The sequence below is a fragment of the Caretta caretta genome, chromosome 8, assembly GCF_965140235.1.
Source record: "Caretta caretta isolate rCarCar2 chromosome 8, rCarCar1.hap1, whole genome shotgun sequence".
NCBI classification, from domain to species: Eukaryota; Metazoa; Chordata; order Testudines; family Cheloniidae; genus Caretta; species Caretta caretta.
In genome coordinates this window covers 32,470,315-32,485,250 of record NC_134213.1, presented here as the reverse complement: position 1 = coordinate 32,485,250, position 14,936 = coordinate 32,470,315, and the positions used below count along the sequence as shown (strand labels likewise).

At 40.4% G+C, this 14,936-nt stretch overlaps 2 protein-coding genes across 7 annotated transcripts in view; one reads left to right on the top strand and one right to left on the bottom strand.

The window, feature by feature from the left end:
* Positions 1 to 14,936, bottom strand: part of KCNIP1 (potassium voltage-gated channel interacting protein 1) — an 803,899-nt gene that overhangs the window by 4,747 nt on the left and 784,216 nt on the right. For all 6 annotated transcript variants that reach the window (XM_048862516.2, XM_048862518.2, XM_048862515.2 and 3 more), the window contains 4 exons: positions 11,859 to 11,929; positions 10,366 to 10,473; positions 6,308 to 6,412; positions 6,033 to 6,095 (listed from right to left, as the gene is read on the bottom strand). In XM_048862516.2, coding sequence (XP_048718473.1) covers positions 6,033 to 6,095; positions 6,308 to 6,412; positions 10,366 to 10,473; positions 11,859 to 11,929 — 347 coding nt within the window. The remainder of the gene's footprint in view (positions 1 to 6,032; positions 6,096 to 6,307; positions 6,413 to 10,365; positions 10,474 to 11,858; positions 11,930 to 14,936) is intronic.
* LOC142068388 (uncharacterized) overlaps positions 1 to 14,936 on the top strand; it is a 798,233-nt gene that overhangs the window by 35,417 nt on the left and 747,880 nt on the right. The gene's annotated exons all lie outside the window — the stretch shown is intronic.

Sequence of the window (14,936 nt, the reverse complement as noted above, 5' to 3'; positions counted from 1 at the left end):
TGCTGAATAACGAGAGACTGAAGCACATGTTTCAGTCCTTTACTGAAGTGGGGCCTGTTCTTAGCTCCGTGTGGGCAGACTTTGCAGCCTGCATGGAGCCCCATTGACTTTGAACACTTACATGTGTGCTTAACTTTACACACCTGAACTGTCCAATTGAAGTCATAGGCCTTAAACTGATGTGCAAACTGTACCCAGGGTTTACTTGATCCACCACTAAAGTGCAGTTACTTTCTGATTGAAATACATGAAATCTCAAATGCCATTGATTTCCACCTCCTGAATCCAAATGACAAAATTAGGGTTATACCTGGGGAAAAACTGATTTAAAAAGTTTCTCATGAGGCAAATTTACTATAGAGCTTGATGTTTGATATACCCAAAGCTGAGTCAAATGATAGAGCTTTATATTTCCGCCCACCTGTCTCTTTAAATCCGTGACTTTGGTCTGATCTACCATGCATTGTGAACTAGCTGAGCTGCAGTGCAAGATACCAGTGATCTTAGCTTTGGTTGGCAGCCATTTATCAACGACCCAGGGAAAGGTCTGTGAGGAGGTAGCAGAGCAGACTCAACCCCTTCCCTCTTTCCTCTCTTCAGCAACAGAGAAATTTTTGCTTCTCAAACACACTCCTTTCTCTGCCAACTCATCCCCAAGTCCTTTCCTTGAATGCCTGGGCAAGGGGAAGGAGGCAGGAGTTGAACTGAGGTTGGTCCCTTGTTCTCAATGGACCAAGGAAGAGCCCCTGCATCCTACCACAGTTAAGTCAAATACTATTATACTATCAGATATTATCAATGTTTAGACAAGGGAAGCAGGTTTTACTAGTCAATGGTAATGTGACATATATTTAGTCTTCAGTTGAATTGCATGATAAAGCAGAGGTCTCTAATTTTCTCTATTCTGCCTTTAGAAGGCATGATCTCAATTTCTTCTTCTTTCAGATTAGGCCAGATTTACAAATAGAGGCTGTATATTTTGAAAAAAGAAAATAATATTTTGCTGTTAAATTAAAAACAGTTATAACACTATGCAAGTTGAATTACTGATGTTATAGCTGTGTAACGCCTAGACACACCAAGATCAGGGTCTCAGTGTGAGAGGTGCTGTAGAGACACAAAGTAGAAGACAGTCCCTGCCTCAGAGGGCCTAAAATCTGAACAGGCAACTCCCACACAGAGTGGCTGGAAGGAAATATCTTCCTCATTTTACAGCTGGGGAACAGACATACTCCAATTAAATGACTTGCTCACAGTCACACAGGGAATCTGTGGCAGAGGTGGGAATTCAGTGCAGATCTCCCAAATCCCAGTTCAGTGATTTACCCACAAGATCATCTTTCTTCTTTGAATGACATGATACCTGAGGTTGGGCAATTGCTGCAATGGACACAGTCACAAACACCGATGGAATCATTCATGCCTATACAGATTTTGCAATATAAAACCTAGAGAAATCACCCACTGTTAATGAACATGGGAGAAACTCAATACAAATTCCACATGGTCTCTGCAGCACAATCCTTTGCATCTGCAGAAAAGAATTGCTTTTGAATCTGGCCTAGAACAAGCAGTTCCTTTAGTCCCATGTAAATGCTAACTTTGTTTCCCACATCTGATCTCTCACCAGCAAACATCCATGCATGCATCTTCACTGGGCTAAGCACAGCCGGAGAGAGCAGTCATTCAGTGTCATCCAACCAGAGGATGGTAGCTTATCACTTTTCCATTTACAGTACTTCCAAATCAGGTGTGCAAGGGGTGACAGTCTTCAAAACCCAACATCTAAAGGTCCAGCAGATGCCAAACATTTTTGTTCCAATTTTTATCCATCATTTACACCTGTGCAGTCTGATCTGGTAGCAATGTGCCCTCACTTTGCACAGGTATAAATGTTTACACAGGTACAATTCAGTGGAGAATCAGGGCCCCTGTTTTTAGGGCAACCACTGCTCGAATTCCCAAAAACAGAGCCTATGATAGGAACATACGCATTGCCAGACTGGATCAGGCCTAAGGTCCACCTAGTTCAGGATCTAGTCCATCCAGTCTCCAACAGAGGATAGAACCATATGATTCATAGGAAGGTGTAAGAACCCCCACAAACAGGCATATAATCTGGGATAACCTGTCTCCCTCCCTACCCCATACGTCTCATCCAGACCTCTAATAGTTAGAGAAGGGTTTAAAGTTTGAAGTAAAAAGCTTGATAGCCCTGCCGAAATTTCTATTATCACTGATTATAACAACTCTGAATATTCTTGATATCCATATAAATATCTAATCCCCTTTTGAATCTTATTAAATTCCTGGTGTCAATGACTTCCTGTGGCATTGAGTTCCACAATTTAATTACAAGTTGTGTGAAAATGCATTTCCTTTTATTGGTTTTGAATTTCCACCTTTTAATTTATTTTAATGTCCCTTGCTCATGTCTTATGAGTCAGGGACAACAGAAGCTCCCAACCTATCTTCTCTAGACCATTCATTATTTTATACACCTTTATTGTGCCCTCTCTTATTTGTCCCCTTTTTAAGGTAAGCAACCCCAATCCTTTCAATCTCTCTGCATGGAGAGTTTTTGCAGGCTTATGACCATTCTTGCTGCTCTTTTCTGAACCTTCTGCAATGCTGAAATGTCCTTTCTGAGATGAGGTGACCCATACAGCGCACAGGATTCCAGGGGAGGCTGCACATTGATTTATATAAAAGGCTTCAGTTTTGGTATTATTCTCTATCCCATTCCTTATGCATCCTAACATCATTTGAGGGATTTTGACCACAGTTGACACTGAACACAGGATTTAACTGAGTTTTCTTCACTGACACCCAGGTCCCTTTCCTGAGTTGTTACACCTTATAGATATCTAAATTAACTACAAGAGTAGTTTAGTTTTTCCCCCTCCAGTGTGCCTTATTTTGCATCTGTCAGCATTAAATTTCATCCGCCATCATGCTGTCTATTGATCTAGACTGTTTAGGTCTCTAAAATTCTTCAGAGTCTTCTCCGGTCCTGATTAACCCAAATAAATTTGTATCATCTGCAAATTTTGCTACCTCAGTACTCAGCTACATGGGACCTAGTATGAATCTTGAAGGTACCCAGCTGTTAACCATTTTGTCATGATAAAAATTGACCATTTAATCCTACTCTTTGCTTTTTGACTCCTACCCAGTTTTTAATCCAAGAAAATAGTTCACCTCTAACACCTTTTCAAAGGCTTTTGGAAGTCTAAATAAATTATGTTATCTGGTTGTCCTTTCTGCACCCATGTTACTGACATAGTCAAAGAATTCTAAGAAATTAGTGAAACATGATTTTCCTGTGCTGAATCCACGCTGGTTGGACTGTATCCAATGTGTTGTTACTCTATTTTTAATGTTTGATTCAATGAGTATGCCCAGTACAGATGTAAAATTTACAAGTCTATAACTCCCCAGATCATCCCATGAACCTTTTTTTAAATATGCAGAAACATTTCCTACCTTCAAATACTCAGAAAAAGTGGCTATTATTAATGACAGGTTTCAGAGTAGCAGCCGTGTTAGTCTGTATACGCAAAAAGAAAAGGAGTACTTGTGGCACCTTAGAGACTAACCAATTTATTTGAGCATAAGCTTTCGTGAGCTACAGCATCCGATGCATCCGATGAAGTGAGCTGTAGCTCATGAAAGCTTATGCTCAAATAAATTGGTTAGTCTCTAAGGCGCTACAAGTACTCCTTTTCTTTTTATTATTAATGAGTGGTTATATTGTTTTGTTAGCAGCTCAGGTGCTTCATACTTCAACTCCTTCAGAACTCTTGGTGTATACCTTCTGGGCCTGGCAGCTTACTATATTTTAAATCAATTAATAATTTTCTCCAGCACAAATTCAACTGTCACCTCTATCTCTGAGTGTACCTCATCTTTGTTACCAGGAAAGATCAGGTCGGTCCAGTGCTGGTGGTGAAAACTGATGCAGAGATATCATTTAGCTTCTCACCAATGTTTTTTCTCACAATGTCCCTAATTGCTCCCTTTAACTCTTTACAATCCAGTGGACCCTTTGATTTTTACCACAGACTTCCTGCTTCAGAGAATCTCTTATTGTCATCCCATACTCATAGGGTAATTTAGATTTCCCCCCACAGTCACCAGAGGAACTGTTTGAGGTCCAATACAATCCAGTTTTTCTTCACCCCCATTTTTGCAAAGAAATAGGATTCTCTCTGCTGGATCCATTTCCCATCAGCAGCAGATCAGTCCTGTGGAGGCCTCCAACAATCCCGAACACTGACTCGATGAAACAGAGAGCTCTCACAAGATCAGTCTTCCACAGGTAGCAGATTAGAGGCCAGCATAATCCCACTCCCTCCCCACCACACACACTTTTAATAGGAGGAGCAGCATAACTCTGCACCAGCCCCAAATGAGCATAGGAGTAGACTCCAGCTACTGATGTGACTCAATTTAGTAGGGGATGGTGTGGTGAAGTGCAGTACATGGCATGGGACGCCATATCCACAAAAGATTAATGACTACAGATTTAACTGATGACAAAGCAAATCCTCAAAGACACCTGGCATCTGCAGTTCCCATTACAGGGTTATTTTTTAAATTAAAAAAAGATAAATCTAAATTTTGGAGTCTCCTATTTGAGAGGAAACCATCCTTGTATTGTATCAATCTACAACATGCATTCCAACAGCAAGGTATTCAAGCACTGAACAGAAACCACAGTGCAGAGTATTTAAAAAAAATCTCAAAGGAAAGTGAAGCAGCTTAAATTTCTCATACCAATGATCATACACATCTAGCCCAAGGCAAACCTAGTAACCATAAGGCAAGTCAATTACCAGTAAAAAGATTAATACTCCACTGGTACCAAAAATGGGGACTAAACCAACAGATAAAAAAAAATGAAGGAGGGGGCCAAAACCCAAGCAAGGAAACAGAAGACATAAAAAATAAAGCAACCAAAATGAAAAGACATTGGATTAGTCATCTAATAATTAGGGATGAGTTGCACACTCCTGAGTAGAGCTGGATGAAATTTTTCACCTAAAATTTTTTTCACCAAAAAAATGCAGATTTGGGTGACCGAAACATTCTGCGAATCTGCCCAATTGCTTTGGCTGAAAACTCCCTCTTCCCTCTCTACCCCGCCCCCACAAAAAATACCTGAAGAATTGAAACGTTTTGATGAGAGAACAAGGATTAGTTTCTAGGGAAAGCTTGATGCTTGGTAAATGATAATTAGTGCTGTTTTAAACTCTATACAAGGCACAGGCTTTTATTGCATGGATTAAATACTGGAAACATCCCTGACCAAACAGTCACACAGTTAACTGGAGTCCAAGAAAACAGATGTTGGGCTAATTGCATGTTAATGCAGATGCTGGTCTTTGTGTAGGCACTAAAAATAACAGTAAATAATTACCACAGCCAGTTTAATTTATGGAATTTGCCAAAGATGTTCATTTTGGAAACATCATCAGTTTGATTACAGCACTTGTTTTTAACATTTGACCTTGAACATCAATGAGTTTTCTGAGTCAGTGTTGTAACTGAAAGGTTCCTAGGCAGATTTTATGCTTTTGGACAGCACAGACATTGTGGTAGTCCCTGTTAATGTTATCCAGAAAAAAAAAACACTTGTGTATTTTTCTGTTTTTGAGAGGCTGAAAATGTCTCTCTACATAAGTTAAAGGCTATGTGAGGTTCCCTAAGAGTTGTGTACAGTAACAAGAAATCAGGAATTCACATGGGAAAATAAAAGCACTGGCCATCAGCACTGGAAATGAACAGACTGTATTCAGTGACCAGTTTGCACCAAAACCATGTAGGTTCCAAGCACTCTGATCTTCAGGAAGATTCACAGATCAGAACCCAGAGCGGAATTTTTCAGCTGGCTTGAACATCTAATAGAATGAAACCTGGGATCCTGAGCACCCAGAGACTTGGAGTGGATTGAAATGCAGAACAGATATGAACTTTGTGGCATGAGACCATCTTCTCTGCTTTCATGGCAGCAATATGATTGTCCTTACCTCCTGACATGATTCAATAAACTCATCTAAAGTTACAACACCATCTTTGTTTTTATCCATTTTCTGCAAAACAAAACAAAGAAACATTTTTAGTTCTCATAACATGGATATATTTTTGCATATGTAGCATGTCATTTTATAACTTGCATAAAACTACAGTACCTTCCAAACTTAGACAGAGGCTACCACTGAAATTCAGAATGATTGAGTGTCATTGCTCAGGTTTTGCTGGTAGCTACGTGGCAAGAGAAATGCATTAGAAATCAACTAAGTACCTGGAAGAAAACTTCTACATGCAGTCTCGGAGCATCTTCCTTGAGAACAGGATACGTGTACTTGCCCATCATATCATAAATTGCCTTTACTATATCCATCATTTCCTGGAGTAGTGACATGCAAACATACAACAGGGAAATTAATACAAACAAGCCATACATTATTTTCTTTTACTGAATAAGGCCCAGTTCTTTGCTCTCTTCCTAATATTAAGGAAGGCCTAGGCCTAGGTCTTACCCTTAGCATTTCTATTATAGTTCCAGATAGCACAAACCTCTGTTGGTATACACACGGACATCATCATACATGTGCTAGTCTACAAATGGATCTCTCTTGCTCTGCTATCACTTGTCAATCATTCTGCAAAGGCTCCTGTGAGGCCACTATAATTCCCCCAGTTTCACATCTTTAGATCTTGCTTGGGAGCACTGCAGCAAATGCCATCTTAGGCCTATGAAGAAGGCTGACTGTTCAGTTTGTGAGTCTCCTCACTCAGTGCAACGGTTACAGCTAGTGTTTAGTCTCAAACAATGTGCTCAGTCCTCAGCCCAATTACTATGACACAGTGATATTTTTGTACAACTTCCCTGGGCGAATCAGTCCCCCAAAGGCAGTGAATCTTCATCCAGTGATTGGGAAGAATCACCTCCAGCACTATCCACAGAGACGGATCAGAACTGGCCCCACAATAGACCTTGTGGTCTTTTGACCACGTCTATTATGGTGGTGACTAAGGACCAACCAAGAATGGTGCTCCATTGTGCTAGGAACTGTACTGACACAAAGCAGCAGTCAGTCCTGTCCCAAACATCTTACAATCTTACTCCACCTTTCTCAGTTGTCTCAATGCACTTATTATTGCTAAGCATTTTTGTAACACCACAGATGAACACAGTGCTTTAGATAATATAGATCAAGACATAATTCCTCTTGGAAAGAGCTCAAAACTGATCACAGACCAGCCAAAACACTGGACAACAGCACACTAAAAGGAGGGTGGGCAGAGACGGTCAGTGAGCACACTACAAAGAGTAGGAAATTAGCTACTGGCAGTCTTTCAGAACCTAGTGTCGACTATGGGCCTTCCTGAAATCTTTTGGATGCTGAGATTTGGTCTTATTTGCATATATGCCTTTATACAGCATTTGGACACATTAAGGTGAACATATTTCAAAGTAGGGCTTCCAGTAGGCAAAAGGAGCAGGGAATACATGTTCAGTAATCTTATACACTCTTGGACAGCAGATCTGTGTCTGAGAGCGGCAATTTTGGCAGGATACCTGTGTTAAACCGCAGTTTTTCAGTTGCATGATCATTAACTTGCATGTAGCTGCCAGAGCCATGCATAAGGAAGGGAAGTTTAACATGCCATCAGGAGGACATTAGGCAGGTGCACAGGCCTTATCTTAGGACTGGTACCAAATCAATTAACTAATTGCTCATCTGTCCTGCAGGTTGAAGCTGGGGTTAATGAGGCGGCCAAGTGGCTGAAGGCACAACCAGAAGTTAGATCAGAGCACTCTACATAAACAGCACCTTGGCAGTCAGAGAGGGGACAGCTTTAGATGAGGTAATTTGCTGCGACTGGCAGCTGAAGAACTGGCCAGTGGTGGAATCTGAGCTAGGCCCTTGTTTTTTCTTTTCTCTTTGAATACTTGTATCTTTCTGTTACAACCCACATTCCCAAAGTTTGAGAATAAAATATTTGGATGAAGCTCTTTTTAGCTGGGGAAAGGATTTTTCTTTGTTGCTGAACCACTATCAAATGTGACAAATCTTCTCTAATAAAGACTTGATTAAAGGGAAAGTTCAGGTTACTTTGAAGAAAATGATCAAAATTAAGCTTGGGATAATCTTCTTTATCTATAACCTGGATGTGCAAAGGCAAAAATAATCAAAAAATGAGGAGGGGTTGGGTTGCTACTTGACTACAAATACTTCCAAACCAAACTAACACGCAGAAAGAAGCAAAGGGCTGGAAGGAGGACTTTTATTTCAAAGTAGATGCAACCACTTCCAGCTAGTTTTGGGCTCGTCATGTGTTTGATCATCCTACTCTGAAAATGAGATTGTGCAAACAGCGTGCAGATGCATCCCATCCCATTTGTTTTGGTCTTCGTATCTATAAATCCAACCATGCTGCAGTAAAGCCATTACATTATTTGCTTGCTTAATTTTCATCGACAGAGATGCTTCAAAATAATTTAGACTGTCTTCTTTCGGTGATAGGGAAAACAAAGAATAATTTGACAAGGGCCCTCACTCTGGTGTGAACAGATGTAAATAACTAGTTCAGTTTCTAGCTGAGAGTGACAGCAGATGTCAAGGCCCTGTATATCACCTTTCTATTGGAGGAGGAATCAGTAACGTGGAGTCTGGGTATATTTTTAGTGTAACTTATTTTATTTATACACTATAGACATCATTAACCTCCTTCCTCTGATACAGTTTATGAGCCAGGTCTGTCTTTCCCCTTTGCAGTTCCCTAGTGCCAAATATTTGAAATCCAAGGATGTCAAAGTCTTTCGTCAGATATTAAGAGCTAGAATTTGTCATCTTTACATTAAGTAGTACTATATTCTGTGGGCTGTCCTATTGAAATAAATTTGGTGCAATAATGTGGCATAATCTGGTTGATTTGATTAAGCCCCACCAAACATTGGAGAAGTAAGCATTGTCACCCCTCTGAGAGTGACAGCAGGTGTCAAGGCCCTGTATATCACCTTTCTATTGGAGGATGAATCAGTAACGTGGAGTCTGGATATATTTTTATTTTATTTATACACTATAGACACCAGTCCTGGAACAGGTATGCTCACAAACAGCATGTAGGCAAATACCTCTTTCAGGGATATCAGCAAAACCTAAATGCCTGATTTCCAGAAGTTGACTAGTTAAGGAGATTAAGACAAGAGTAAAACATCCTGCTGCTTCCCACAGCTCCCCCAAAGATACTTACCAGGAGAAAGAACCCTCAAGACCAAGATTAAAAGCTTACTTGCACAAAGAAAAATGTGAAAGACTTCATGTAACAGCACCATCTGGTGGCAGCTGCCACAACAGTATCAGCCTCAATATTCAAATAAGGAAATTGAAGAAGAGAAAAATTAAGAGACAAATGTTACTAACCTGCTCTCTGGTTTTGTACCTGCAAGTAGTTGTGTAAATTAATGTGACCTGGATGACTAATCATTTGATTGTGCCCACACATTCAGATCAATAAATATCTAAGTGACATTATTTCTGTCTATATTTTCTAGGTGTAAAAAAATCTATTAAGGCCCTTATCTACCCTGAATTGCCTAAAGTTATCCAGGAAGCTTGAAGCAGAGCCAATAATAAAACCTAGGTCTATTGACTCCCACTTGTATGCTTTAGCCATTAAACCACCCTTCTTCAATTCTGCATGTATATGACTGCCATTATAAACAGCGTACATGCATCAGGTGGAAGAATTCAGCAGCACTGTTCAATGCACATTCTCCAGAGAATATTTTGTTGTAGATCTAGTAAATCATTCGGGGGTCAAGCTTGTGGGGAGAGAAGGCACTGTGCTTTTTACAGAACGGGCAAACACTCAGCTTTTTCTAAGTATATCAAGGCTTCAGAAAATCTCTAGCTAACACTAGGCATGCTCAGGGACGTACAGGCATTAGCATAAAGAAAAGGAGTACTTGTGGCACCTTAGAGACTAACCAATTTATTTGAGCATGAGCTTTCGTGAGCTACAGCTCATAGTCACTCTCATACCAGTAATTTGATACCTATCCCAAGATTTACCTTTGTGAATCAATAGATACCTTTATGAATGCAGAATTTGCTCCTGGCTAAATAATTTTTTTTAAAACACATCACAACATAGAAAAAATATAGGCTCTACAATTATGCAATAGAAAGTAACCATGCACTTTTTCTTGAATACTAATAAAAGGAAATGCTCAAACCCAGTGCTGACTGGCACTTAATTAGCTGCATGAAACATGAATTACGCGGTGCAACATGAGCCAGTCAGTCCTCTTAGAAATTAAACAGATGTCAATGCCATAAAATGCCTTACCTCCTTGTTTATATATCCATCTTTATTTATGTCATAAAGATTAAATGTCCATCTTAGCTTTTCATGAACTGTTCCTCTCAACAAAGTTGATAGTGCCATCACAAAACCCTGGTTCAATGAAGAAGAAATAATTTATTTTAAGCCTTTTTAAAAAAAGTAACTTCTTAAAACATCTTTACTTCCTGTTCGGAGAATATTGTCACCATAAAACTCTTTCCGCTAAATGTATAAGGGCTCTCTTCTCCCTCCCTCCCACCCTCCAGTAGCCGCTGGGCCACATAAAGAGGTTGATCAGATTGCTACAGCCTTGACTAACAGAAAAAGTTCTTTTTAGCTCAGGCAGCACAGGCTTATGCTTTAAGTTCTAGAGATCCCAGGTTCAATGCCCACTGGCCACAACCCCACAAAGGGCTTGGCATTACAGCAGCAGCCCGTAAGAAACTTCACTCTTTGGGCTCAGGGAGGAATTAGGATTTGCTGAGCTTTCGGAAAAGCTCAATAATGGGGACAAACTAATAAGCATTAAAGATAGAGAAGGTGTATCATTAACTATCTAAGCATTTAGTTTGGTCTGAGTTTATTTAGGTTTCTAAAAACATCTAATTCATAATGGACATGCTCAGAGGATAACTCAGATATTAGTATAATTTTTGCCATATGATTAACTTGATAGCTAACGTTATATAGTCCACCTCACATCCACACAGGTGTTGTCACAGAGAATCACTCTACTCATGTGGTACCTTTTCCACCACACACATAATAAATGGAACAACATATTTCTGCCCCTTCTAGAACATACTAATATTCTTGGTCATATGGTAGAAGAGTACAGCTTTATGCTGGGACACACAATGAACCGTGCTCCAAACTCGTAAGTCCTTCCTGCTTAGATCTATCACTTCATGCCCATGTACCACAAATGCTTGTATACATAGAAGGGTGAATTTTAATAATAGAATTTTGTAGCTGGAGCACCAAATCAACTTTTGCTTAATGAATGGATGTTTTCTCCTTCAGCAGCCAGAGGCCTGAAGATGGCTGCTCAATTAGTTAGTTATACAAATAAGCTTATTTTTAAAAAAGGAATCCAGAAGACAATAAATCTAATTCTAACCTACATCTGCATGTTCAGCAGTAGCCTCAACCACTATTGAAGTCATAAGTATCACAGGCCCTTCTGTTCCATCCATGTCACTGACATCTACCACTCTGCATCTTCCTCCCCCACTCTTGTCCCTCTCCCACTGATTCTGCTGTCAAATCTCTCTACTGCTCTCTCTTCTCCACCTTCAACAACTAACTTTTCCTGTGGTGCTGATAACATTAAACATGAGAAAGAGAAAACGCAACGCCACCTACAGAAAAGATCTGCTTGATTTTTGTCTAAAGACTCCAACAATTTATCCAGAAAATACTAATAGTTCATAGTGAAGAGAGGATGTGGAAGATGGTCTGAGAAAGATGACCAAAATATGATGTAAGTTAGTTACCTCAAACTTCACTGATCCAGTCTGTGCAGTGTCAAACGCATTGAAAAGATAATGGGCATACATACTAGCATCTGAAAAATACAAAGACATTGATTATCTTGAAACTTATTATGCACACACTTTCACTATTGACAATAGCAACATTCATGGCCTCATTTTCCTCCAGTAACCAATGTGGTTTCTTTGGAAATTGTTTCTGTAAACTGGTATAAAGAAGTGAAGAATTACAACTCAGGGCTCATTAACAGTACTTGGAAAAGACCCTTGAAATAAACAAGAATTTATCAACATGGCAATGATCTAGATTTGAAGGCTGGGGAAATAAGAAAAGAAGAATCACTGTCTGGAGGGAAAGGAAACCTAAGCCCATGGGGCAATTCAAGTATGGCAACAAAGAATTCAGCCCATATGTTGGCTTCACATCCATCTTTTTCTATATATAAAATGCACTGGAGGTATTCTAGAGTTGCAATACTCTAAAAGGCTGTATACTGGTACCAAATTTTGGTGCTAGCCTTCACTGGGATGTGACTCGAAAGGAATTATGAAAACAAGAATATTCCACTAGCTCACAGATTGCTGGGCAGTCCATATAACCAACTGACCCACAGGTACTTTTTAAAAGCCTTTCACTGTCTAATCCAGTTGTTCACTAAATCAGCAAATCCTATCTCTAATGGAGGCCCATTGTGCCATACAACAGAACAGGTGGTTGGCTAGAAAGGAAAAATACTAGGGACATCTGAACTCTGGATTTGTCCTGTTTACTGAGTATTTTGACACCAGTCACTCTAGTTTCATTTAAAGCAATAAGATAATGGCTGAAAAGCGGAACAGATTTTATTGAGACCTCGAGAAGTTCCAGAGGACTTCCACAGAGCCTGCACTGAACCTTAAACATTGTTAAAGATGGTTTTAGAAGTCCTTACATCTAAAGCAAGAACAGATTCTAAGGCCAGATGAAGGGCAGCTTTTAATAGCAGAAACCACAACAATATGAAGAAAAATGAAACATGTACGACATGATGACCTTCATTTGCTTGTGCTCTACTTTGAGAGGTGATTTATATTTCCTTCCAGAATTCCTACAGGCCACCTTTAGGAGGTGGAACCATTTGGAATGAAAAAGGTGTTACAATTTCTAAAGCAACACTCAATTACTACCATTCACATAGTAAAACAAGTAAGAGTGCAATACAAAACTGGCTGCTGCATCTTTAAGCTAAAAGTTGTATAAGTAAATACTTCCATAAGAATAAAAGAATTATCAGTAATGCACCCTTATGAAAAGACCTTATTACACAATGTTAAACTAAAAGGTTTTGTTTCAATGGCATATAACATTCATCGAAAAATACTAGACCACTAGTACTGTTTGATAGATGGCAAACCGTATACGTGAAGTCTTGTGAAGAACAGAAGCTTTTAGTGTTTAATAACAGAGAGAATAGGCTGTGATGATAAAATCACACAAATGCAAAATGTTTGTAATTCATAGAAGTTTTACTATACCCAGGATGTACAATTTCATATGTAAAGAGTTGTAAAAAATAAGAGAAATCTGAAACATCACACTGTGTGGGATTGTAAAATGACACACACACTCTGAAAAAACTTGTGAGAGAAAAAAATATGGGCAATGTCAAAACACACTTTTAACCCTAATGCTGTGTTACTAATGCGTGTAAAAGGAGTCTTCCCAGGCCTAACTCTAGTAGAGAACCATGTATCCAGGGAATGGGTCATCAATTAAAATCATAATAGAGAGCTTGCATCAACCTCAATAGAAAGAGCAAGTGATGGAACAGATTTCAATATGCCTTCTCCAAGACACTGATACTGCAAGTCTGTAAAGGAGCTGGGCACATAGATGAGCTTTTCAACTACTAGAACAGTTCATTGAAATATATCTATTAAACTCAAGTACTCTGTAACCCTGAAAAACACACACACATAGACATTAATGCATATATATTAACACAGGTGCATACGTAATCCTCATATAGACATATACAGTGTTGTGAGATTTGTTTCTGCTATGTTACTGATATTCACAAACACACGCATGCACACTAACATACACATGCTACTAGGAGAAGGAAATCTACTTCTACTAGCATTCTAACATCATTCCCTGATGAAGAGCTTCAGACAAATACTACAGGACAGCAGCGGTACCAGTTGGGGGTCTCAAGAAGGGAAGGTGAAATCAGAAATTTATTGAACATTTCTGAAAATTCTCCCGAACACTGTCAGTGGCAGAGATGGGAGATTGGGGTAGATTCCCTGGTTGGGAGGGGGTGAGGATTTGGGACTGGAGTTGGGTGGGTCAAAGGAGTGGGGGACAGACCTTACCAGATCTGATCCTTAGCCATGAAGTTGAATTGTTGGGTGAGGTTGGTGCTTTTCTTCACCATCCCCCAACCCTGTGCTAGGGCTCCCTGGTGGCCAGGCTGGGACCTTTGCTCTGGGCTGACACCTGGGACTGAGCCAGCCTGATCCTGCACCGTTGCTAGAAGAAAGTGATGGAGTTGGGGTCCTGGGTGGTCCCATGCAGTGAAAAAAGTCTGGCAGTGGCAACACCATTCTCTGGGCCACCAGCCCCCTCCCTGGAACCAGCATCCCCAAAGCCAGATCCTCAGAACCTCTCTCCCACACAGCACCCACAGGAGCAGTTCCAAGTCCTCAGCATTCACCCTCCCCCTTGGGCAGCATGCAGGGACCCTAGAGTGGCACCTGTGCTCCCACCAGCTGGCAGCAGTAGTGACCTGAGCTCCTCTGCCACTGCTGTTCTCTAGGGGGAAGGGATCTGTGGCTCCATGTTGCACAGCCTCCCAGGCTGCAAGTGCAGCAGCCCTACCAGCTGGGGGAGTGGGGTGGGGGAGGCCTCTGCCCCTCCCCCACGTGGCACCCATGCAGGGCAGCATGTGTTTAGTTAAAGGGAAGGTAGCTTAAAATATTTTAAATGGCCATCATAAGAACAGGTGTACTGGGTCAGACCAAGGTCCATCTAGCCCAGTATCCTTTCTTCTGACAGTGGCCAATGCCATGCCCCAGAGGGAATGAACAGAACAGGTA